The sequence below is a fragment of the Lissotriton vulgaris genome, chromosome 6 (assembly GCF_964263255.1).
Source record: "Lissotriton vulgaris chromosome 6, aLisVul1.2, whole genome shotgun sequence".
Lineage (NCBI taxonomy): Eukaryota > Metazoa > Chordata > Amphibia > Caudata > Salamandridae > Lissotriton > Lissotriton vulgaris.
This window is the reverse complement of record NC_141694.1, coordinates 1,860,770,568-1,860,795,908: the sequence shown is the minus strand read 5'-3', so window position 1 is coordinate 1,860,795,908 and position 25,341 is coordinate 1,860,770,568. Positions and strand designations below refer to the sequence as shown.

The following is a 25,341-nucleotide window of genomic DNA, read 5'->3' as shown; positions in this document are numbered from 1 at the left end:
AGTCAATCTTTGTAAAAATCTTGGCTCCTCTTACTTGATCCAATAACACAGGGATGAGCGGCAATGGATATTTGTTCTTTATCGTGATCTTGTTTAATGCCCTATAATCCAGGCATGCTCTCAAGCCCCCTTCTCTTTTACCACAAAAGGTATGTTCATCTTCTGAGCTAGTCGTATATCAAGGAAATTGCCAGTGGCTCCAGAATCTAAAAGAAGTGTCATATGATGTCTATATTGATTGCTGACCACTAAGGTGATATTCAATAAAAAATGTTTCACCGGTCTCAGCAAGGTCTTTTGGTTTTGAGAGATCTGACAAAGGCTGGTACTTGAAGAATCGATCTCCTCATTCATCAAGCTTGATAGTTTTCCTGAACACCAGCAATTTTCTTGGAAGTAGTAGAAGGATGGTTGGGACAGTCTCTGGCATAATGGCCACTCTTGCCACAGTATAGACATAAATTATTCTTCCTTTTTCTAGTTTTTTCCTCATCTGATATAGGTCCCCTCACTCCCCTAATTTGCATAGGTTCAGGTACATCTTTGCTTTCCTTTTTCTCATTTTTCTGTAGGACCAACCTGGGGAATCCAATACGATTCTTTTCTCCTCGTCTCTCTTGTAGTCTATGATTGAGTTTGACAGTGAGTTCAATGAATGAGGGACAATCTTCAGGCGGATTCACTATGTGAGCTAGGATATCCTTTAACTCATCTGACAGCCCTCTATAGAATAAAGATGTTATCCTGTCTTCAGGCCAATAGGTTTCAGCCAGTAGCCGATTAAACTGAGTTATATATGTGAGGAGATCTTTGGACCCCTGTTTAAGACTAAGCAGGGCATTATCACTGGCTTGCATATAAGCATGCTTAGCAAACAGGCTTCTAAACTTAAGCTGAAAGTCATTGTACTTATACAACAAGGGATCATCTGTTTCAACCAAAGGAACAGCCCATTCTAAAGCATTTCCTCCTAAGTAGGACAGAATAAACGCCACTTTTGATGCATCATCTGGGAAAGCTGCCGGCTTACATTTAAATTGCAGATGACACTGAGTCATAAAACTGTTAAACTTGGCACTATCTCCTGTAAATCTCTCTGGCATGGCTAAAGGAACAGGACTAGGTGTGTGCACCGTGACTTGTACAGGAGGGCCTACGTTTGCCGCTTCAACTGGGGAACTAACAGTGGGTGCTTGTACAGAAAACCTGGCGGGTTGAATATAATTTCTCTTGGGTACCGCTCCTGTAGTAGTCCCACCCACAGCCCCTGTATCTTGAGATTGTAAATGGGCTACCTCTGCCTGTAACTTCAGGTTTTCTGTTCTTAACATTGCCACTTCCTGTTGTAAGCTGGTAACTACGGTGTTAATCTCCTCCATTGAAGGAGTATGTTCAGTAGAACCCACACTCGGGTCCACATTCATCTTTGCTCGGGTGAACTAGATATACTTGGGCTTGGCTTTCTGTCAAGGATCCCCCTCGAGAGAGGAGGTAGTTCGTCCACAGGAGCAAAGATGAATGTCCCAAACACTTCCAGACAACAACTACCACAGCGAGAAGGTATAACTTCGCTAACAGGCAGCTGCTACCAAAAAGTGTGGGGGGGATTTTCCCAGGGAGTATACCACTCTCCCCTAGCAAGATGGCGTAGCTGCCGTATTGATGGCAGGAGACTGGAAAATAAATAGACAACAATACTAACCTCACCAGTACTTTACAAGGCTGATACACAAGTGTTCAACATAACATTCCACTTACCACATAGGTGAGTATCAGGGCTTTAAGCTAGAAGTCCAGGCAAGAACCAGGAGATACAGCAGAGAATCTGGAGGACAACTAGCAAGGATATCTCCTAGGTAGAATGCACCAATGCCTGTTCTACTCATAAACTTAAGACAGAGCAGGACTGGGCGCCACAAGTGCAGCTGATGACAATAGTATCACTTATAAAGCTAAAGACAAAGTGATACAGATATTCCCACTCCAGCGCATAAACTTAAGACAGCGTGGAGCGAGTGACAAACATATAACACAGACAATTCCTTCCTCCGACTCATAAACTTAAGACAAAGTGGAGAAAGGAAACAAACAACATGAAACGCGGACAATAGACACGCCCCGTCTGAATAGGTACTGAAGATCAGAACGGAGTGGGCGTAACCACAACAAGACGTGATAGCCAAAATACGCTCCACTCGTAAGGTAAGGACGGAGTGAAGCGCAAATCACAAACATACACAAAACCTCCTCGATCACAAAATGACCGCGGAGTCAACACACTGAGAAGGATTTGCCAGCTAGAACATTGACACTACAGAGGAGAGAAGGGCAGGCGGGGTATCCAGGCGGAAGGGGACGCAAGGCACCGGGGAAGGGTGTGCCGAGACGAGAAAGGGCAAAGGAACAGGGCGGAAGGCAAAACAGCAGGCAGGACACAAATCCGAAACAGAGAAATACCGTGACCCAAAGGTGGAAATGTAAGGAACTGGAAAGGAGCACAAACGGGAACAAGAGAATTCAGCAGGAGCTCTGAACACTACGGGAACCTCACGGAGCAGAACGCTGAGTAGAGGGGGCGTGGTCACTAACCGAACAGTAAGCCAAGCACTTATTCGTGGGTGAGATTCCTCTTTAACCTGCCTAGGGAGCATCACAAAACTCCATACCATACACAGTAAGAGGCTTTAGGGAAAGGAGCAAAAGTCTTGCAGGAACACAAGAGGGTTTCTATACTTGCACATTCTACGCCCTGTGGAATTCATATTGAACACTTATGATTGGGGTCTAATTCGACCACCCCTAACAGATCAGCTTCGTGTGGTTAGGCTGGTAGATAGATCTGTCTTCTGAGGGTTCTCCAGCAATTTTCATGGAGAGCATTTTCTAGCTCCCAACTTTGAAGAAGTACCCTGAACACCACTACCAAGGGTCTAGGACCTGTGAGGCAGATTTACAGTAATACATTCAAATACCCAGCACACTACTAAAGATGGGGCCCTCAATAGCGAGGAGGCTGCCCACTTTCTCTTCTACCCTGACCCAATCCATGGTAATCTGGATATCCTCCCAGCCCAAAAATGAGACAGAGTTAATGCATGCAGAGAAGGCAAACAAAACCGAAGGTTGCAAAAGGCATGTGGGCCAGCTTTGTGAGCCTCTGGGGCACCGTGGCCTTGCAGAAGGGGCCGCAAATGTTTGTTGGGCCCCTTCTGGAATATAGATATCACTGGTGCACATTTAGTGCCAGCCCTATTTCAAGATGGAGTTTCCTCAATTGCATGGGGGCGTGGCTCAAAGCAAATGAGGGAATCTCTTTACCTATGTGCCTGCACCGTATTATGGATGTGCGTTCAAAGGCAAAGAAAAGCTGATCAGGAGCAGCCCTACCAGTGTGCCATAAAGGTCACTGTCATTGCACCCTCTGATTGGTGCCTTCCGGATGAATCAAGGGGATCCCATGGACTCTACCCAGAGATGTTAGGGCAGGTGGGTGCAGTCAATAACTGCACCCTTTTGCAAGGGGATCTCTCTTCCCTCATAAAAGTGCAGGCCGCCTGCACAATAAACATGGAGTGGATTTGAAGAAGGCACTCTGTATTTCACTTGAGAGGAATGCCCCATGCGCGTACGAGTTTAGAAGTACCCGGAGTGCAGCGCATGTAACACAATAGGGCACACTTTCCTTGTTTACACAGGATACAGCTGTTTGAAGGTGAGGTGTATCTGAAACAGGGATTGGCTGCCCTATGGCACAGCGTCCTTGTTTAGAGGAACTATTGCATCAATTGAGGAATGTACACAAAAGTAAGATATGGAGGAACAAGAGTTGATATTACCATTTGAGTCATTGGATGCAAAAAATACTGAAAAAGCAGGAATGCCTGAACCGCAATTGATAAATTCATCACCATCCACTGGGGGCAAGAATGGACTCACTTTTTATAAATTTAGGCTGGTCAGCTGCCCATAAGAGCAACAACCGAGGGGACACATGACAAGGTGTCAAAACTGAAAGGGTAGATGACAGCTGAATCAAGTGCATGATAAAAAAAACATAGGAATTCACTGAAAAAACAGTTGAAGGATGGCTATGTTTCACTAAATACAACATCTTGAAACCAGGGATGAGAAATTGGGTTGTTAGTTGACTGAGATGTGAGCCGTGGCCAAGCAACAATAACAATTGCTTGCAGGGTGAACCATAAAATTTCACAAAATGAACATGCCCTGAACCCTGGGTAGTTTGGCACAAAAAACAGCCAGTTTTAACTTAGAGGTAATGTGTAAAGTATTTATGCAGCACACAAACTGTAATTAAGTGAAAACACAACTGAGGAAAATTTCGGAACCACTTTAGAATAATAGATTACATTTCTATAAATTATCTGACACCAGAACTACAAAAGACAGGGTCAAGGAGCGGGCTCAAGATAGTGGGAGCCTGTTATTTCCCTTTGGCTCTGAACAGGAGCCCAGCAACCAACCCTTGGGGTCAGTTCCGGCAGTCCTGGGTGCAGATGAAGAAGCAGGGCTCAACAGCGGGGCTGACCTCTGAGGTCATAAGGCAGGATCCGGACACAAAAGCAGTCCTTCCAGGTACAGCAGCAGTCTGTCAGAGTGCACAGCAGAGCATATCAGCATGCAGTCCTTCCAGATATTTTCTTCAGGCCATGTAGTGAACTGAAGAGTGGGTCTGAATGTCAGTTACACCCAGCCATGTGCCCCAGGCCAGCCTACAGGAAGAAAAGTGGTAAGGGCAGGAAAATGGCAACTTACTTAAGGTGGTGTTTTTGAAAATGTTAAGAATATACTGACTTTACTATTAAAGAGAGTTTGACATTATAGTTTCCTAGGTACCATACATGGCATATTTACCTCCTTTCAAATACTATTTACAGATCATTAAATATAATAAGGACTACCCAGGGGCAACTTCTAAACTCAGACGCTGTCTGCAGGGGGCATAGCGGCGCGCACAGTCCGTGACGCAGCACTAGGGCGACTGAGGCCCACAAGAGCGGCCGCACACTCCCGCAGCGCGGGAAACTTCTAAACTCAGACGCTGTCTCTGCTACTCATCAGGATTTTGCCCGGGAACCCTTGACCGCCAGCACCTTCCGTCCTGCCCTTAGCGGAGCGCCGCACGGAGGGACAATGCGCAGGACTGCCTGCGAGGCCCCGGCCCACATCTCCCAGGGGGCCTAGCTGTGTGCACAGTCTGTGACGCGGTACTAGGGCCACATCTCCTGACCTTTGTTCCGGGATCCCAAGTAAGAAAAACCGAACACCTGTGACTTTGGACAAAGGGGACAATAAAACTATAATAAGACTTGTTTTGCCAACGTGAGGGAGTGTGGGGCTTTTTGGGGGTTAGGCCACGGGACCCAATATTGTGCATTGTGCAATCTGGCGGTCATTTCAATTCTTGTATTACTGGCAACTAGGCTGGTAACCCTCTCATTGTGTTAGTTAAGATCATGAGTAAGACTAATCGTAAGGGGGTAAAGGGGCTGGGGTCGTCGGCACATTGGATGCTTTCCTCATTAGGGCTGAGAGCGTGCTAATGCAGAGGCTCTCCTTAGAGCCAAGGCTTCCACCACCACCGCACACATCTGCTCCCATAAGTGAGGCTAATCTAACGGTAGCTACGAGTTCTAGCCCAATAAATCATACTCCATCCATATCCTGACCAGGGCACCCCAGGAGCATCAAATATAGCTGTCCCCCCCTGCCGGATCATGGTCCCCTCCCCGCCACACACACGCTCTGGGCAATCTAAATCCACATATGGCAGTATAAGGAAAGCTCAGTCCAGAAAAAGGAAGGCATGTAGTGCCCCCAAAACGAGCATCCAGACCTCAAAACAGCCAAAGAATAGGAATCACGCAACCAATCCAAGAGGCCCTGTGGTGACACTTAGAACTATAGAGGGGCAAGGGGGAGAAATAAATAACACGAATGCATCCGCGGCCCACCATGGCCCAAATTGCTTACAATCGCCAATGGATATAGATGATATGTTAGAAGGAAGGTTGCTATCATTGATTACTCTCGTTATTGTGAAACTTGACGCTATTTCCCAAAGACTGAACCTGATCGAGAAACACCTCTTTGAAAATATACCTGCTCATCAGGAAATCACCCAGGGAGTCAGTAATACTATTAGGACCAAGGATAGGGTATTACTACTTCCAACTAGCTCGCAGGGCGAAAGGCAGGTGGAATGCCCCACAGTTCTAGCTCCAGCCCAAGCCCCAGCAACCCAACTGATTCATAATGCTCAGCTGGCATGTAGGGGGAGGGCGGGACCACAGGGCCCTAGAGGTAAACTCAGGAGTGACGGGGAGGAGCTGCTAGATAGACCCTCCTTACACCTCCCACCAGAGGCCACGCCGTACACAATCATTCTTGCTAATGCTCCGAAAAGTGCTTATTATGACAAGGAGCATTGGTCTACCCTAAAGCATAAATCATTACATTACCTGAACCAGAAAACCGGCCTTGGAAACCATCTTTTCAAACTATTTATGATGTTTAGAAGAGTCCCATGGGTAAGGCAATCCAAGAAGATCTTTGAAGGAGACTGCATCGTCCTTAGCTTTAGATCACCAGCCCTGGTTAGGGATATACTGGATCGGGGTGCCCAATTTAGATTGATTCAGGAGGGTATAAATATCCTCCCGCTGGGCATCTTTTCTAGCCCTGATGTGCATAAAAGACCGATCGGTTATAGACATTTGGGTGAAATGCCTAGTGGCAATCCAAGGGCAACTGTGGTGTCCAATCGGTATGAGGCATTGAGCACCTTGGATGCCAATGATTGATTGCGCAACTCTACAGCTCGTAAGAACCTGGGAACAGCCACCCATCACGGCAAGGGGGATGTTGCCACTACAAGAGAGGAAGATACTGCCTTTACAACCCAGGCCCAATGGAGCATCACAGTGATGTTAACTTTAATGGGATGGTTACCACGGAACCAAGTTGCCCCCTTATTGTCAGAGCCCAGTTGTCGCCGCCCTAGACCTAAGCCAGCTGACAAACGTCAATGCTTCTCAAGGTAGTCAGCTCCAGACCAATGGTTCTGCTAATAACTTATCTACAGTACAATCTATGGTATCCTGGAATATTGCAGGCCTAAAGAAAAAACTAACATTGCAAGACTGGCTAACGTTTATAGACAACTACCACGTTATATTATTCCAGGAAACTTGGCAGATAGAACCCCAGTTTAGACAGAGATTTCTGAATTTTTATAGCCCAGCCACACCAAGCATGAGGCGAAGACTCATGGGGGGCCTGACGATTTGGGTCCGACAGGATGTCAGGTATATAGTGTCTCAGCTGGCTTCCAATCGGAGCGACATTCTAATTATTAAAATACAAACCTTAAAATCCAGAGATTTGTATATATTTAATATATACGCAAGGGGCAAACCCGGGGGTAAACCCTCAGAGACAGTCTCTTTGTTGGATTCCCATCTCAGTTACTACAATTGTAAAGGGAACATGTTGATAGCTGGAGACTTCAATTGCTGCTTCGAACTTCTGGATAACAACGATATCGAATTAGCAATGGAGGAAGACCATACATGGGATATCCTGCAACTGACCATTCCTCCCATAAAGAGATGGACGCAAGCTGCTTTGCAGCTAAAAACCCTATGTCTAGAGCAGGGGCTAAGGGCAGCCAATGGCAGAACTAAATCTGACAGAGATGGCGATCCCGCATTTAATAACGGGGCCCGTAACAGTCGGATAGATCATATTCTTTTTAACATAGAGTTTTGGTCATCTATTAAAGATATGGCCATTGTAAAACGGGTGGAAAGTGACCATAATCCACTTATGTTAACAGCGGAGTTGCATGATGGAATGCTGGCAGATCCCAGACCCACCACTGTTGACATATACCCCTCAAACGATACCAGGAGGGTAAAATGAGCTGATTGTCTTCTTAAAGAGGAACACCTAGTCACAATGGGAGAACTAGCGGCAAAGGCCACAATTGAGCTCCAGAAGTGTATATCGGACCAAGATTTCATGTCAAAGGTTGTTCCTATCCACATAACTCTTTTTTAATAGGCTAAGAGATTTTTTTATTAAGGAGGTCAGTGGTCCTAAACGAAGTTCTAAAATCCAGACAGATTCATGGGATGGTAAAAGCTGCAGGGACGCATATAAATCACTAGCCTTGGCAATTAGATCCAAAGACAGGGATCGAATTTGAGCTGCCAGGGGGACGTATAAGACAATCCAACGGGAAGCAAAGCGATCTTGGGATGACCAATATTGGTCAGAGCTATACAATGCGAGTAGAACTAGGAACATGGTAGCATTCTGGGATCTGGTGAAATGGGGGAAGGGGCGCCCCAGGGATCACCCACAAAATCATGTCCCCCGAGACGCGTGGGTCTCGCACTTAAAGACGCATTTTGCCTGCCCGTCCCTCGACACTGGGATGTGCCTCAACATCTCCATTTCTGCTGTGGACTTCACGCCACTATATTTCAGTATAAAGGATGTTGAATATGCTCTTAATTCTGTCCCAAAGGGCAGAATGCCCGGGCTGGACAGTGTACCTGTGGACCTCTTTACACGGGAAAGGAGTGTGGGCACCTTATATTCAGTCCCTTGTAAATGCCATCGCCAAAGGCTCCCCTATACTCGACACCTGTAAGGGGGCCTAGATAATCCACATATTTAAGAAGGGGGATCGCTACGACCCTGCAAATTACAGGCCGATTAGCCTGATAGACTGTGTCCAGAAGGTGGTAGCCAGGTTCGTGTTGTCTAGTATCCTTAACTGGACTGATGAGCCCTGTAGATCAGGTTTTTAGACTTGTTATGATTTACTGGCGGTGGGTTGTTCTTGGAGGAGGCACTCTATATGCGGCATTTGTCGATCTCAAATTGGCTTTCGACTTAATGCCGTGTCTAAAGATGTGGAGCGTCTTCCAAGAGCAAAGTATGCCACCGGAGGTACTCTCTCTGTTAATTAATTACACGATAGAAATTTTGCTCAGGTTCGGTGGGGAGAACAAGGCCAAGTAACAGATAGGTTCCCGATGCTTAGAGGAATAAGACAGGGGTGTGTCCTGGCCCCAACGCTGTTTTCGTTATACATTAACAGGGTTACTGACTATTTCAAAGACTACCCAACGGACGCACCCAAGTTGAATGGAATGTCGGTACCCCTGTTAATGTTTGCAGATGACACTCTTAATTTCCAAGACGCAACAAGGGCTACAAAAGGCCATTGGGTGTTTTGAAAGATTCTGCAAAGACTATGGCCTTACCATAATGTATCAAAGACAAAATTTATGGTCATGCACAAACATAAGTTTGTGAAAGGGTGGGCCAGTATGAACGGTGAACTGCTCGAACAGACCCATTCTTTTACCTACCTTGGAATTACATTGGGTTCCAGGCTTGAATGGAAACCACCAGACACTCCCAGTTACCAGGAGCACTATTAAAGGAATTGCGCCGTTCGGCCACAAAACCTATTGCCCCAGCACTTAAAATTTATAACACCAAAATAAGTGCCTCCGTTTTGTATGGGGCCGAATTATGGGGGGTTAGCAACATTACCCCACTAGCCAATTCCCAAAACAAGTTTGTGAGGGGATTAGTTGGCCTGCCACCTTCTACGCCTCTCTTGCCTCTCTATTATGACCTGGGATGCCAACAACTGGAGGATGTGGCGAGGTATAGACCAGTGGCATATTGGAGGAGGCTCTAGGTAACACCGGAACTCTCCCAGTATGCCCAGGCCCCCCTCGAAGTCCGGAGTACTGATACAGCCAACAGAATCCCATGGTTCAGAGAGGTCAAGGCTCTCTATATCGCCATGGGTCTGGGTATATTGCGGGAGAATCCAGAAGCTAACCCCTTCCCACCACGTTAGGTCCTAAAAGAGCACTACTGGTCAATGGTGTCAATGCGAAACAAGAGACTTTTTAGAGCTCAAGCATGAACGAGCTTATGAAGGCTACTGGGACATCATTACAATTCCCGAAGATAGAAAACGGTTTCATCAGTACAGGGTGGGCACTCTTCCTGTCAATTCCTTTACTGGTAAATGGCTTGCAGGAAATAATCTATCATGTCCATTCTGTAGTACCCAGCCGGAGAGCATAGCCCATATCTTTTTCATTTGTCCAGAGTACAAACACCCACGTCATAAGTGGCTAAAGTCTCTATGTTTGTTGAAAGGCATTGCTAACGGGACATAGGCATTAAGGATCTTTAAAACAGACTGTTCTGAAAGTATTGTAATCGCTGTCTCTAAATTCTTGCACTGGATGTGGGCCATACGGAGGAGAAAGTTACATTCTAACTGAATTTGGGTTCATCTTTTTAACTTAATGTATTACCACCACTGTGTCGCGAACTGCCTAATGGCCCCTAACTTCCTTTTTAAACTAAATTAATGACTAGGTTTTACATTTTGTATATTCTCTTTTTTTTTAAAGAAATATAATTTTTATTCTATTGTAAAGGAAAAACCAGTAGATCTGTTTTTGGTAGGAACTTTGTGTCCCAGATACTTTTGGGGTTTTATCTCGTGTCTCTGTTCTTTTTCAAATGTGTATTTTATAAATTGCCCAGTCTTTTATGTCATGTGTCGAAATAAAGACTTATTTGACTTTGACTACCCAATGTTATCCTACGATAGGTGTGGACCTCAGAGTAGTTAAAAATGACATTGGGAGCTTTTTACCACCAGAACACGTCCACCCTTTTAATTACAGAGCTCCCTGCCCTACTATAGGGGTGACCTATATCTAATAAAAGGGAACTTCGAATGTCAAGTCGACATGGCATTGGGACACTGCATTCAAACTGGGGTTAACAAAAATGAATTTCAGAAAACAGTGGAAGGTAGAGGGCAAAAGGCTTGGGGGTGACCTGTAGAAAGGGCCAGGTTCAACAGATGGTAATTTGCTCTGAGACATGGGCATGTAAATGTTGCACTGCATGGCATGACAAAGAGGGAAGAGGAGAGAGCCTGTCTACCAGAGTCTACCATAGGTTTTGTACTGGAAGCCTACCCTTCCAGTACAAAATACTATCCGCAGACTCACTTTACAAATTTCCCAACTTTGCATGTATGCTGCATAGTGTACCACACTTCAAATTTAGAAAAGAAAGGAGAAATAAATACATTTCTCCTCTTAATGCATCCTTTTAAATGACATCACATTTTGGTACTATACCCTGTCTGTCTTTGTTTGTAGAGAGGGTATTTCATCAAACCGCATGGGTGTTAGCATGGGAACGCCCATGTACTACCCCATTGGCACTAAGTAATGCAAAGCAGTGCTTTGCTCTGCTTTGCAATTCTTTTAGGTTACTTTCCAGTGAAAACAAGTTTTAAACCGAAAAGTAAATTAGCAAAACACATTTTGCAGGCAGTTTCCAAGAGGCGCATGCGATAATTGGGATGAGACGTAAAACAACAGCAGGAGTGCAAGGATGAGTTGGAAACTTCTGTCCCATGTACTGTTATGTACAAGAACGGTGACTCTTTTAGGGAATTAAATTAAATTATGGGAATTAAAAACCATGGAAAATGTATCTAGACACATCATAAAAGAGAGCTAATTTCATGCCTGGGTGGTAACTAGTTCTGAATTCCATTTGGCGAGACTACAGAATGCACATGCCCACCTAGGCTTCAGGCATTACACCATTTTTTTTTTTATAATCAACTTTACTGAATTTTAGAAAAGTGACACGATGATGCATAATAGAGCAATACATATTGCTATCTGCTTTGGTTACTTGGTGCTCAGTGTTATCAGGTACAGAAGACGTTAGAACCAGGTATACATTTTACCCAACAAGCCCCTGCCATTTGCCCTATACATGCTCATACTTGGCAGAACAGCCTCTTGCATCATATTCAGGCTTTTCCTGCATTGCGCACAAGTCCACCCCTTGGATCCATTGTGACACTGTGGGAGGGGGTGGGGGGCAGAGTACTTCCACTTGGCCGCTATGTCTCTTTTGGCCACCATGGTGGCAATACCAAAAGGCTCTGCCTAACTGGGATCCACCCAAGCCATCCATTACCCGTACAATAATGACCTGGGCCATCCTAGGATTGAGCTGAGCTCATTCACTACAGCTGACCAGACCTTGTTTAAGATGGTGCAGGACCAGCTCATGTGGTAAAAGTCATCCAGAGCTTCCGCATCTCAAGGGCAATTAGGTGTTAGGAGGAGGCCAGCACGATGCAGTCTGACCATGGTGAGATAAGAGCAGTGCAGATTAATCTCATCCTGGATAAGATCGTGATCACTGGGGACGGAGCTTTCTCGCAACCAAGATGGCCGCTTGAGCCGAGTGCTCCATAACACCATCACATGATCCGATAACTATCCGGCAACTGCATCGTATATGTGACTAGCGACAGCGTCCTCTGGTCTCCGGACATCTGTGGCCACGTTTTTAAGTGCCCACGACCATCGTGCTGCCTCTCTGAGCAAACATAGAACACCTGACGATGCTGGCTAGGCTGGGCCACAAGCACCGGACTAACGTAGGTGCAGTGGGTGGACTTGGATCAGGCTGCCTCTGTCCCTGCTAGGCAGAATTTCAATCGTGCAAATGGTGGTGCTACGGCGGTTTTTTGTTCTTAGTCATGAATTTCCCCATTGTATTACCCAACTCTTTTTTTAGTCGGGTCACAACGTTAATGATAAAATTAGCCTGGGTGGGTAAACATGCTTGAGTTAAGTGGCAGACACTGACCTTGACGTATCACATGAGGGGACTGGGCGCTCCAGATTTCAACTCATATTATAGAGCTGCACAGTGTGCACATGCATACTACTGGATACACGGTCCTCCAGACGCTACTCGCCTCCGTCTTGATCCGCTACCACTCCCTGCCTTGATATTTGAAGATGCAGACCGCAGGACAGGCATACTTGATTCCATCAACGCTACGCGTCATGCCTGGCACTTTCTGCTGTAGCTTCAAGCTGGAGCTCAGTTATATTCCCCAGCCATGCCACCTGACTGGGTCCTTTGGCTGCCTCTCTGCAGAGACCGAGGGGTGATACAAGTATTGAGCTCTCTGAACATACAAACGGCCGGTGATCTCTTTCACAACGGCTTGGCTAAACAATGGGAGGAGCTGGAGCTGCGGGAGACCCCTCAGACCCTACTGCAACACTACCAATTTCATAGGAAGAGGCATGCTTTATGTGGCATATTGGGGGAGGACCTCTTAGAGCCTCCTAAGGTCACGGAATTAACCTATGTTATCAAAGCTAAATCGCCCCGCAAAACTGTTTCCAATATTGATAAGATCACTATGTCCCACAGGGTAAATCAATACTATAAGGCCAAGTTAGACTGGCAACGAGACTTACAGCAACCGATCGATGACGATATGTGGGCATATTGTTGCACCAGTACACGTCATATCTCGCTACATGGCAGGCACAGACTGATCCACTTTAAATATCTCAATAGGGCGTATTACACACCGGAGACATTACACAGATACGGGTTGAGGGAAGCTTCTGCATGCGACAGATGCGCCGAACCAACTGCCGACTTCTTACACTTGGCATGGTCATGCCCAAGGGTACACACATTTTTGGAACTGGTTTTTAGTGAGCTGGTGAATATAACTGTTAAGGAAATCCCCCTGGACTCTGCACTGGCCCTGCTGGGTTATTCCAAAAAGATCCCACGAGGGAGGCGCAGACTGGTAGACATGGGTCTTCTCCTAGCAAAATGTAGAGTAGCGATCAATTGGCTTCGTGGCCCCACCCCTACTATGGCACAGTGGTCACACAACATGCTTTTTTGCTGTACGCAGACAGACAGAAAATTTCAGCGATCTACTCCCCCCCCAGGAGCCACACAAAAACATTTTGGGGACTCTATACGACATATATATCTGCCAGAGGGTCGGATCAGTCTGAGACTAATTGCGACTTGCAGTTCCACCCCCCACACCATCTGCTGTCTAATCCCCCTTGCAACCTTATCAGGTGGGCACAATGACTGTTGAGTCGGGCCATTACTGCACATATGTTTCTCTCTGGAATGTCAATGAAGCCTAGAATGTTCTGACAGGAGTAATTTTCAGTATCCTCAGTCCGTCAATGGAGCTCAGTGGTGTGATTCAGTAGCCTGGAGACTTGCACCTTCAGTTTCCCAACATCATCTTCCACTAAGGATGTGCAGGATTCCACAACAGAGATGCTGGCCGTCGTTGGTTTTCAGGGGTCTTGTCTGGTGAGAACCAATGTTGACAAGCAATTCCCCAATCTTGGTCTTGATAGAGTCCTGAGAGGAATGGATAGCCTGGAGGATGGTGGACAGATCTCACTCCATTAAAGGATTTATATCCGGGATGGCGTCTTCAGAGGTGGAGCAACCTGTGATATACTGGTCTATGCAGGTTTGAGATGGAGGAAGTTTTATTAGTTTATCCCTGCCCATGGTGAGCACGCGGGGAGGGAGATGTTCCCTATTGAGGTAGACCAATTCAAAGAGGAGGCAACACCTCTTGGTCAGGGGAGCATTGCATGTGCTATGGAGGGCAGGGTCAATACCCCTTTTACACTCCACCAGCTATCCAGCAGGAAGCTTGCCAACCAGGAACCAGTTCCACTATACGTGGCTGCAGGTAATTCAATGTTGTCTCAATGGCATCTCGATCCGGCAAATATGGACGTAACCTATCGTCTTAGGGGCTTTGTGGTGCTATGGGGGCCACAAGGCCTCAAGAGCGATGCACCAGAAGGATCCACAGTCCAACACCTCAAAGTCTGTCATGTCCAGGTGTCTTGTGCATGATCCACTACCAGGCCGCCTTCCTCCCAGTCCATGGGGTCTAATCCTTGTATGGGGAGCAAGACCATAGCACTTGGATGGAAGCCCACACATCAGGAGCCATGTGAGGGTAATCTGAGTACCCGGGGCCAGGGGATGCAACCAGGAAGTCCCCCCAGCATCTTCAAATCAGCAGGTTGTGTGTGGAAAGTGACCCCAGCAATTCAGGTGTTATGGGGCCTGTGTGGGCCCAGGAAAAGGAAGGCTTCACTCCAACCACCCGTGCTCCCAGTTTGTGCCACCCTTCAGGGAATCCAGTACCTGGACCCACCACAGGAGGGGTCCTTGACGAGTAGCAAGTCTCTTACTGTGCTCCACTTCTCTCAGGTATTTAACACTGTTACCAGCTCCCCCATGCAGCCTCCTCACCTGCTCAATCACCGTCCTGCCGAGGACCTCCTGGGGATCAGCTACCAGCAGGCCATCACGGAGCCAGGCAGGACAAGGGCACGAAGGCCTATTTAGAATGGCCAGCCGCCAAAGGCTGGCCCGGTCATGGGTCTAGCGGGAGCCCAGACATCGCAGGCAGATGTAGTCAGCAAAGGAGCGGGACTGAGATCCTCCAATCGGAACCATGCTCCAACAATAATGATCTGTGCGACTCACCAGGCCACAGCACCACCCCTCCGCAGGCTATCATCTGGAGTCTGAGGTCGTGGCCAGAAGCAGCCAATCGAGGCTAGTGCTGTGAAACGAGCAGCAGACAAGCAGGCCAAGGATAGACCCCAAGGGCAAGCAGGTTGGCGGCAGTCCAGTGGGCTCCACATCAGTCCCCGGCCACAAAGTCACAGAGGCAGCACAGCTGGGGGCCATGGAAATGTTCAGACGACCACACAAGCCCTCTTCAGAGCCCCAGTGGGCCTGGGTCACAGCCACTCAGTGCAGCCTTTCCATGGGGCAACCATCTTGTGTGTGGGCAGGCCAGATGCCACAGCCCCAAGAGATAATTGTGGTGTCCAGCAGAAGCAGGATTTCTGCGAGGCAGCCACAGACAGGTACAGGAGTAGGTTGTGGTGTCCAGTGCTCATGAGACTAGCAGGGATATGAGTGAATGATGTAATGGTCCAGAGCACACTTAGAGTGGGAACACCATCTCAACGCTCGTAGCCACACACCATTACACCTGTTTGATTGACAACATACATACAAGACAAAAAGGCACTCATAAAGATGAAAGAGAAAGGGCCTATGGAGATCAAAATACCTAGGATCACAATGGAAAGGATTAAAGAGGTTCAGAGAAAATGTAATAAATCTATTTTGAAAATATTTGTACAGTTACATGCAATATCAACTCAATCTAATCGAAAAGTGAGGAGTAGTGAATACTCTCATGGTTGAAAAGATTAATAGCAAATGTTGTGTCCAATCTACCATATTTATTATATTGACAGTAGAAATTATCCACAGAAAGTGTTGAAGTATAAAGCATTCCATGAATAAAACATTGTCTTGTAATATTGTAACAAGCGATAGAGATGTTTCTAACTGGGACTGTGATCAATAGAGGTTGAGATGTACACATCTCTTTATTTCCTATGTTGATATTATCAACCAGGGATTGAACCTGGTATGTCCTGATTTTATAAGGTATTCTGAGACTTATAGGATGCTTTTTGCTACTGAAAATCTGTGTGCAAAAACATTGTGCCATTCTCATATGCAATTCACGATTTTTCTGCTGGTGATTAATTTGCATCACAAGCTCATTTGATATTTTTGCAAATGTTTTACTGACAGAGAAGCCAGGTGACTGCCCTAAGGTACATTATACCTGCCTAATGAATCCTCTGCCCAGAAATTGCAACAATGACGAGGACTGCGGTGGGATCCAGAAGTGCTGCCAGCAATCCTGTGGCTTTGATTGTACAGACCCCGTGCGCCCAGGTACAGTACGAGTGCTTGACTGTCTATGAACAAGACACAGATTCAGTGCTCAGACCCTATCACGGGTTGTTAGATAATGCAATGTTTTGATGTGCACACCCTAGAGATCTGTTTGGAAGCTGAAAGCTGAATCTCAGTGGTCAGTAGTCCGACCTTTGAATTTACTAACATTGTAACACAGTTACCAAATGTACTCCTAATTGTAGCCCTGTTGAAAGTTTGGGAAAGCACCTAGACACTGTTCAAACCTGTAATAGTGACCACTCTGCCTTGAATGCCGCGGTCTGTGACCTTGTTGCCTCCTCTACGTTCTCTCCCTCTACGATAACTTCTCTTTCTCATATCTTCATATCAGCTGCTCAGCTCACCCACCTGAATCCTTTCTATTTATAGCCAATTAAACCGATCTTATCCTGACCATTCCCACACCACAGCATGAGTAACGTTACACTCTTCAACACTCATAAAGCAGTAATCCCATCTCAAAAGCATGCAGCAGCCTGCAGAACCCACCTAAATTAAGACATACTGCTCAGCAATAAAATGATACCCCCAATTCAGGCTGCAACACAGAGTTATTTCACTCAGTCAACAGAAGAGATGAATTGCCATCTTAAGAGCAGGCGAGCAACCGTAACTAAAGAAAGAAAGTGTGGTATGAGGAAAAGAGATTTAATGGCAGGGCCTTTGCAAGTTGGGAGGAGAGAATGATGGGCCATTGCCATGCGGAGGAACCGTAGGCAGTGCCTTGTGTTGCGGCGGGGCAGCAAGCCACACCGGTCCGGGTGGATCAGGGGGTGGATCACCTGTTTCAGACGAGTTTCTAGGACCGTGGCATACATTTTAACCTCGGTGTTCATGAGGGAGATCGGACGGTAGTCGAAGCAGGAGGACAGTGCAAGGTGAATTTTGTGAATCACCACAATGGTGGCAATGTCACTATCTACTGGGAAAGTACAGTTCTTCGCTACTTTCATATACAGGGTGTGGAGTAGTTGAGATAGAGTATCCTAAAAGGCTTTGTAGTACTCTTTCACGTACCCATTAGGGCCTCGGGACTTCCTAGACACAACTGCGGAAATAGCCACCTCTATCTCATTAAAGAAGATAGGTTTATCAAGTAAGTGGACATCGGCGCCCGAGAGTTGTGGGAGCGGTATCTCCCATATCAAATGGGGACTGAGTCCCATATCCACGAATGAGGCCGCCATATAGCGGTGATGGTAGTATTCAGTGAAGGTCTGTGAAATGGAGGTGCTGACGCCCTGAGAATGACCCTCAGCTTCCACAGTCTCTAGGATTATTCGATTTTCTAAGGGGCGGGAGGCAAGACATAAAGGAGTTTGCCAGGTTTTGTCTCCCTACCCATAGACTCGGGTTACGGAATCTCTCCACATCTTTTTGGCCATGTCCAGAGCGATATGAAGGATTTTTTTCCACAGGAGCTCAAATTGCCAAGGTGTGTCACCTCAGCCATCCGTGGCCTTGGTGTGCTCCAGACCGATGATCTGAGCCTCCAGCTTGGAGAGATGGTCCTCTCTGCCCTATGCTTTTTTTTGAGGTAGCCTTTATCGAACGCAACTGATGGTGGACTTACCCACTGACCACAGGGTACTGTGGCACCGAACCATGCATTTATCTTGCTGAAAGTAAAGCTTAAGTTTGTTTCCCGGGGCCTGCTTATAGTCCCTGTCTTGGAGAAACCAGGCGTTCAGCCACCAGCTAGGGCGGAGAGCTCCAGTGGGGCCTCTCAAACAGAGAAGGAGGGGATCATGGTCATAGATTCCCAAGCAACGATTTGAATATCAGTGACTGCACAGTATTCAAGGGCAGGCATGAATGTATTAAGTCAATGCAGGAGTGAGTGCGGTGAGCATACAGAAGTGTGGTTGTATTGGAGCAGGCAGGAGTTCCACGTTCTCTACACATCGAACATGACAAACCTGGAGGCACGTTGTAAGAGATGTTTGGCTTTTGTGCAGCGTTGATGAAAGGGGATCCCCGTGGAATCACTGTCGGGAGCTAAGACTGCGCTAAAGTCTCCCCCTATTACCGTCAACCCTTATGGACGGCCCGACAATAGTGTTGAGCGGTCTCGAAGGAAAGACTTGCCAGTTGCCAGGTGCACATGTGTTGAAACAAGATTAAGGGTATGACCACTCAGTGTTACTGTGAGGGCCAATAACTTCCCCTGGGTAGGTGGGAATGGTATAAGAGGATTGCTACGCCATGGAAGACTCATGTAAACCGTGTATGGAAATCCCTATCATACAATAAATGCATCAGGAATAGGCAGTGATTCCCCAGAAGACATGTTTCTTGCAGCAGTAAAGCATTGGGAAGGAACAGTTGAGAGTATTTTAGAACTGTGGTGCATTTGGCACAGTCTATATGCCCATTAAAGTTCCACAAAAGGATATGGAGAGGCTTAAAGTCAAGTTAAGGCACTGTCATGGCTGTCATTGGTGAGAAGGTTGGGTGTATCTGTCTGGGACATGGGTAGGCTACATTGCGTTGGGCTCATGGAATAGGAAGGGAGGTGCCTCTGGGCCAAACGACCTGTAAGTGCGCAGTGGAAAAGTGTAGTGTCACAATCTGAACTCAGGGAGAAGAAAGGCAAGAACATAAAACCTGAGTCCCCAACATTCCCCTATACCAACCTCCCACCCCATACTTTATTCCCTGAAGCATCTGTGGACCTAAAAAGAAAACTAAAAGCCAACACTGTGAACTTCGGAGTGGAGTGGTGGACCCCTCCTAGCTGCAGGATAGTGAAAGTTCAGGAGTTTGGGACAGTCCATACGTGTGCTGCCTGTGAGAGGTTTCCTCCATAGTCAGTGTGATCTCAGTCTCCGATCACCGGGCTCCGTGAGAAGTTAGTGTTAGACAGGCGAGTGACAGGCAGGGTATCAGAGCATCTGCCCAGCTCACCCGAACTGGATTCCGGGTCATGCATCCTCTGAGGCAGAGCGGTGGACACAGAAGACATGCGTGACCTCTGTACTGCAAGGGTAGGTAATGAAGAATCCACTCTCCTGACATTGTGGCCTCTGCAGGAGCGAGTCCACCTCCTCTGAGGCCTGGGATTCTCATCTGCTGCAGAGCACATGCATGTTGACGAGGGGGAGGTGTATGTGGCCACCTGTGTGTTGAGAGGCTGCTTCTCTGTGGCCCAGGTTCAGGACTCCTCCAGGGTGTCAAAGAAGTAGGTTCTGTTGTAGAAAAGCACTTTAAGTCAAGCCGGATACAGGAGCCTGTATGGAAGGTTGAGATCCCAGAGCTTTTGTATTGCTTCTGTATAAGAGCGATGTTGGGCTTGCACCTCTTTGCTGTGTTCAAGAAAGATCAATATCTCATTCAATTCGTAGGACAGGGTGGGCGGAGATTGGACCTCCTGAAGGATAGTGTCTCTGCCTTTAAAGTTGAGCACTCAGCCGATCATTGGTCTGTGTGGGGCCCCCAAGAGAGGTCTGGGCACGTGAGCCCAGTGAGCCTGCTCCACAACAAACCATGCTGAGAAGCGATCCTAGGGCATCTAGGTTCTAATCCAGCTCTCCAAGAAGGTCACAGCTTGTGTTGGTTCCAGTCTCTCTGCAATGCCAATGAAGCCTAGAATGTTCTAACAGGAGTGATTTTCAGTATCCTCAGCCCGTCAATGGAGCTCAGCGGGGTGAGTCAGTAGCCTGAAGACTTGCACCTTCAGTTTCCCAACATCATCTTCCACCAAGGATGTGCAGGATTCCACAGCAGAGATCCTCACCGTCGTGTTTCAGGGGTCTTGTCTGGTGGGAACCAATTTCAACAACCATTCTCCTATCTTGGCCTCGACAGAGTCCTGAGAGCAATTGATAGCCTGGAGGACGATGGACAGATCTCACTCTATTAAAGGATTTATAGCAGGGATGGCATCTACAGAGGTGGAACAACCAGTATTATACTGGTCTATGCAGGTTTGAGATGGAGGAAGTTTTAATAGTTTATCCTTGCCCATGGTGAGCACGGGGGAGGGAGATGTTCCCCATTGAGGTAGACCAATTCAAAGAGGATGTAACACCTCTTGGTCAGGGGACCTTTGCATAGGCTAGGGAGGGCAGGGTCAATACCCCTCTTACACTCCACCAGCTATCCAGCAGGAAGCTTCCCAACCAGGAACCAGTTCCACCATACGTGGCCGCAGGGAAGGTTATGGCGTCTCAATGCCATCTCAATCAGGCAAATATGGACGGTAACCTGTCGTCTTAGGGGCTTCGTGGTGCTATGGGGGCCACGAGGCCTCAAGAGCGATGCACCGGAAGGATCCATAGTCCAACATCTCAAAGTCTGTCATGCCTGCCAGGTATCCTGTGTGTGATCCACTACCGGGTCACCTCCCTCCCAGTCCATGGGGTCTAATCCTTGTATGGGGAGCAAGACTTTAGCACTTGGATGGAGGTCCACACATCAGGAGCCACGTGACGGTTTATCTGAGTACCCGGGGCCAGGGGATACAACCAGGTAGTCCCGCCAGCATCTTTAAATCAGCAGGTTGTGTGTGTAAAGTGACCCTGGCAGTTCAGGTGTTATGGGGCTAGTGTGGGCCCAGGAATAGGTAGGCTTCACTCCATCCACCCTGTGTCCCCAGTTCGGCGCCACCCCCCAGGGAACCCAGTACCTGGATACACCACAGGAGGGGTCCTTGACGAGTAGCAAGTCTCTTACTATGCCCCACTTCTCCCAGGGATTTCACACTGTTACCCGATCCCCCACGCAGCCTCCTCACTTGCTCAATCACCACCCTGTTGAGGACCACCTGGGGATCAGCTACCAGCAGGCCATCAGGGAGCTAGGCAGGACAAGGGCAAGAAGGCCTATTCAGAATGGGCCGCCCTCAAAGGCTGGTCCAGTCATGGGTCAAGCGAAGCCTAGGCATCGCAGGTAGGTATATTCAGCAAAGGGGGGAGGCTCAGATCCTCCAACCTGACCCCGCTCCAACAATAAGGATCTGTGCAACTCACCAGGCCACACTCCGCCCCCTCCGCAGGCTATCATCTGGAGTCAGTGATAGTGCCCAGAAGGAGCCAATCGACGCATGTGCTGTGATACGAGCAGCAGACCAGCAGGCCACGGATACGCCTCTATGGCAAGCAGGTTGGCTGCAGTCCAGTGGGCTTCTTATCCATCATGGGCAGCACAGCTGGGGGCTATGGAAACAGTCAGCCGACCACACAAGCCCTCCTCAGAGCCCACAGACCCTCAGTGCAGCCTTTCCAGGGGGCAGCCATCTTGTGGTTGGGCCGGCCAGATGCCACAGCCCCAGGAGACAATCGTGGTGTCCAGCAGAAGCAGGATTTCTGCGAGGCACCCACAGGCACGTACAGGAGTAGTTTGTGGTGTCCAGTGCTCATGAGACTAGCAGGGATATGAGTGAATGATGTAAGGGTCCAGAGCACACTTAGAGTGGGACCACCATCTCGACGCTCGTAGCCACACACCATTCACCTGTTTGATTGACAACATACATACAAGACAAAAAGGCATTCACAAAGATGAAAGAGAAAGGGCCTATGGAGATCAAAATACCTAGGTTCACAAAGGAATGGATTAGAGAGGTTGGGAGAAAATGTATTACATCTATTTTGAAAATATTTGTACAGTTACATGCAATATCAACTCAAGCTAATCGAAAAGTGAGGAGTAGTGAATACTCTCATGGTTGAATAGATTAATAGCAAATGTTGTGTCAAATGTACTGTATTTAATACATTGACAGTAGAAATTATCCACAGAGAGTGTCGAAGTATAAGGCATTCCATGAATACAATATTTTAGTCTATTATTGTGACAAACGATAGGGGTGTTTCTAACTGGGACTATGATGAAAGGAGGTTGAGATGTACACATCTCTGTATTTACTATGTTAATAATTTCAACCAGGGATTGATACTAGTAAGTCCTGATTTTATACGGTACTCTGAGACTTATAGGATGCTTTTTGCTATTGAAAATCTATGTGCAACAACATTGTGCCAATCTCATATGCAAATCACGGTTGGTTATGTATTTTTCTGTTGGAGATTAATTTGCATCATAAGCTCTTTTATTATTTCTGCAAATGTTTTACTTACAGAGAAGTCAGGTGACTGCCCTAAGGTAAATGTTACCTGCCTTATCGATCCTCTGCCCAGAAGTTGCAACAATGACGGGGAGTGTGGTGGGATCCAGAAGTGCTGCCAGCAATCCTGTGGCTTTGATTGTACAGACCCTGTGAGCCCAGGTACAGTACAGGTGCTTGACTGTCTACAAACAAGACACAGATTCGGTGCTCAGACCCTATGACGTGTTATTAGATAATGCAATGTTTTGATGTGCACACCCTAGAGATCTGTTTGGAAGCAGAAAGCTGAATCTCAGTGATCAGTAATCCGACCTTTGAATTTACAAACATTGTAACACAGTTACCAAATGCACTCCTAATTGTAGCCCTGGTGAAAGTTTTAGAAAGCACCTAGACACTGTTCATAAAGTATTGCTCGATTTTAAAATGCACACTCAGCCATTCCAAACTAGTTATCAGTAGAATCTCTGCATCAAGGGGGAGGCTCTTGTAAAATGCAATCAAACTTGTTCTTTGATGTACCTTGAAGAATTGCATCCTGCATGGGATTCTTCTGTTAGCTCTGAACCGGATCAGAGAGCTGCACTTTGCAAGGAAGAAAGAAGAGAATAACTGCCATTATAAGAAACGATGCCCATTCCTTCACTACAGGGTTCCCAAAGGTGCGTGCATTACGCACCAGCCCGTCGCACTGCGAAGTGAGGGATTTTCCCCTAACATTTAACCAATATCTCGTTTACTAAGTTCAACAATCGATACTCCAATTTGTTCATTAATCATCGAAATGTTTAGTACACTTGCTTTAAGTCACTCAAAATCACTGCGAGTACAGCAGCTTTCTCATTGGTGTTTCATCCTTTAATTTTCAACTGCCCTCAGCGTGCCCATCCGGGCTTCAACTTAAGCATGTGGAGATATATAATTCATATTCCAGAACCGCACACAATTCCACCCAATGCATTTCAGCCTCTCTTTAGACCTTTGTCAGGGGTAACCGAAAGAAACAGAAAAAGAACATCTAAACCTGTTGTTCAAAACATAATTGAATCAGACCCTTCTATGCTTGTGCCTTTGAAATCATACGTTTTCGATTATCGCACCCCTCCCAGTTTGTGAAACAACATGCCCAACAACATTTTCTCCATTTTCCTTTAAAAAATACCTGAAACCAGTGCATTCGGACAAACAATATCACCATGTAAATTAATCAATAAATAAAACAAACCAATCCGTCTAAGTGCAAAAAGTCCTTGCTTCTGCCACACAATAACCCCTTCCCATCTCCCGGTGACCAGTCTGAATCCTAATGACAACCTGTCTTTCCCAAACCCGTAATAGTGACCACTCTGCCTTGAATGCCGCGGTCTGTGACCTTATCGCCTCCTCTACGTTCTCTCCCTCTACGATAACTGCGTGTTCTCTTTCTCTTATCTTCACATCAGCTGCTAAACTCACCCACCTGAATCCTTTCTATTTATAGCCAATTGAACCAATCTTATCCTGACCATTCCCACACCACAGCATGAGTACCTTTACACTCTTCAACACTCATAAAGCAGTAATCCCATCTCAAAAGCATGCAGCAGCCTGCGGAACCCACCTAAGTTAAGACATACTGCTCAGCAATAAAATGATACCCCCAATCCAGGCTGCAACACAGAGTTATTTCACTCAGTCAACAGAAGAGATGAATTGCCATCTTAAGAACAGGCGAGCAACCGTAACTAAAGAAAGAAAGCGTGGTACAATGAAAAGAGATTTAATGCCAGGGCCTTGCAAGTTGGGAGGAGACAATGATGGGCCATTGTCATGCGAAGAAACCGAAGGCAGTGTCTTGTGTTGCGGCGGGGCAGCAAGCCATACCGGTCCGGGTGGATCAGGGGGTGGATCACCTGTTTCAGACGAGTTTCTAAGGCTGTGGCATAAATTTTAACCTTGGTGTTGATGAGAGAGATCGGACGGTAGTCAAAGCAGGAGGACGATGCAGGGTGTATTTTGTGAATCACCACAATGGTGGCAATGTTAATAACTGCTGAGAAAGTACAGTTCTTTGCTACGTTTATGTACAGGGTGTGGAGTAGTTGAGATAGAGTATCCTTTAAGGCTTTGTAGTACCCTTTCAGGAACCCATCAGGGCCTGGGGTCTTCCTAGACACAATGGTTGAAATAGCCCCCTCTATCTCATCTAACAAGATAGGTTGATCAAGTAATTGGACATTGGCACCCGAGAGTAGCCTGGAGACTTGCACCTTCAGTTTCCCAACATCATCTTTCACCAAGGATGTGCAGGATTCCACATCAGAGATGCTGGCCATCGTGTTTCGGGGGTCTTGTCTGGTGAGAACCAATTTCGACAGGCAATTCGCCTATCTTGGTCTTGAGAGAGTCCTGAGAGGAATGGATATCCTGGAGGATGGTGGACAGATCTCACTCCATTAAAGGATTTATAGCCGGGATGGCGTCTTCAGAGGTGGAGCAACCTGTATTATACTGGT

General features: G+C 46.9%; 1 protein-coding gene across 7 annotated transcripts in view; it reads left to right on the top strand.

Moving 5' to 3' along the window:
• The window catches only part of LOC147709671 (uncharacterized), a 478,515-nt gene that overhangs the window by 254,387 nt on the left and 198,787 nt on the right, over positions 1 to 25,341 (top strand). For 6 of the 7 annotated variants that reach the window (XM_086928184.1, XM_086928186.1, XM_086928185.1 and 3 more), the window contains exons 9-10: positions 16,606 to 16,752; positions 22,859 to 23,005. In XM_086928184.1, the coding sequence (XP_086784310.1) occupies positions 16,606 to 16,752; positions 22,859 to 23,005 (294 nt within the window). The remainder of the gene's footprint in view (positions 1 to 16,605; positions 16,753 to 22,858; positions 23,006 to 25,341) is intronic. The other variant, XM_086928188.1, reaches the window with a different exon arrangement.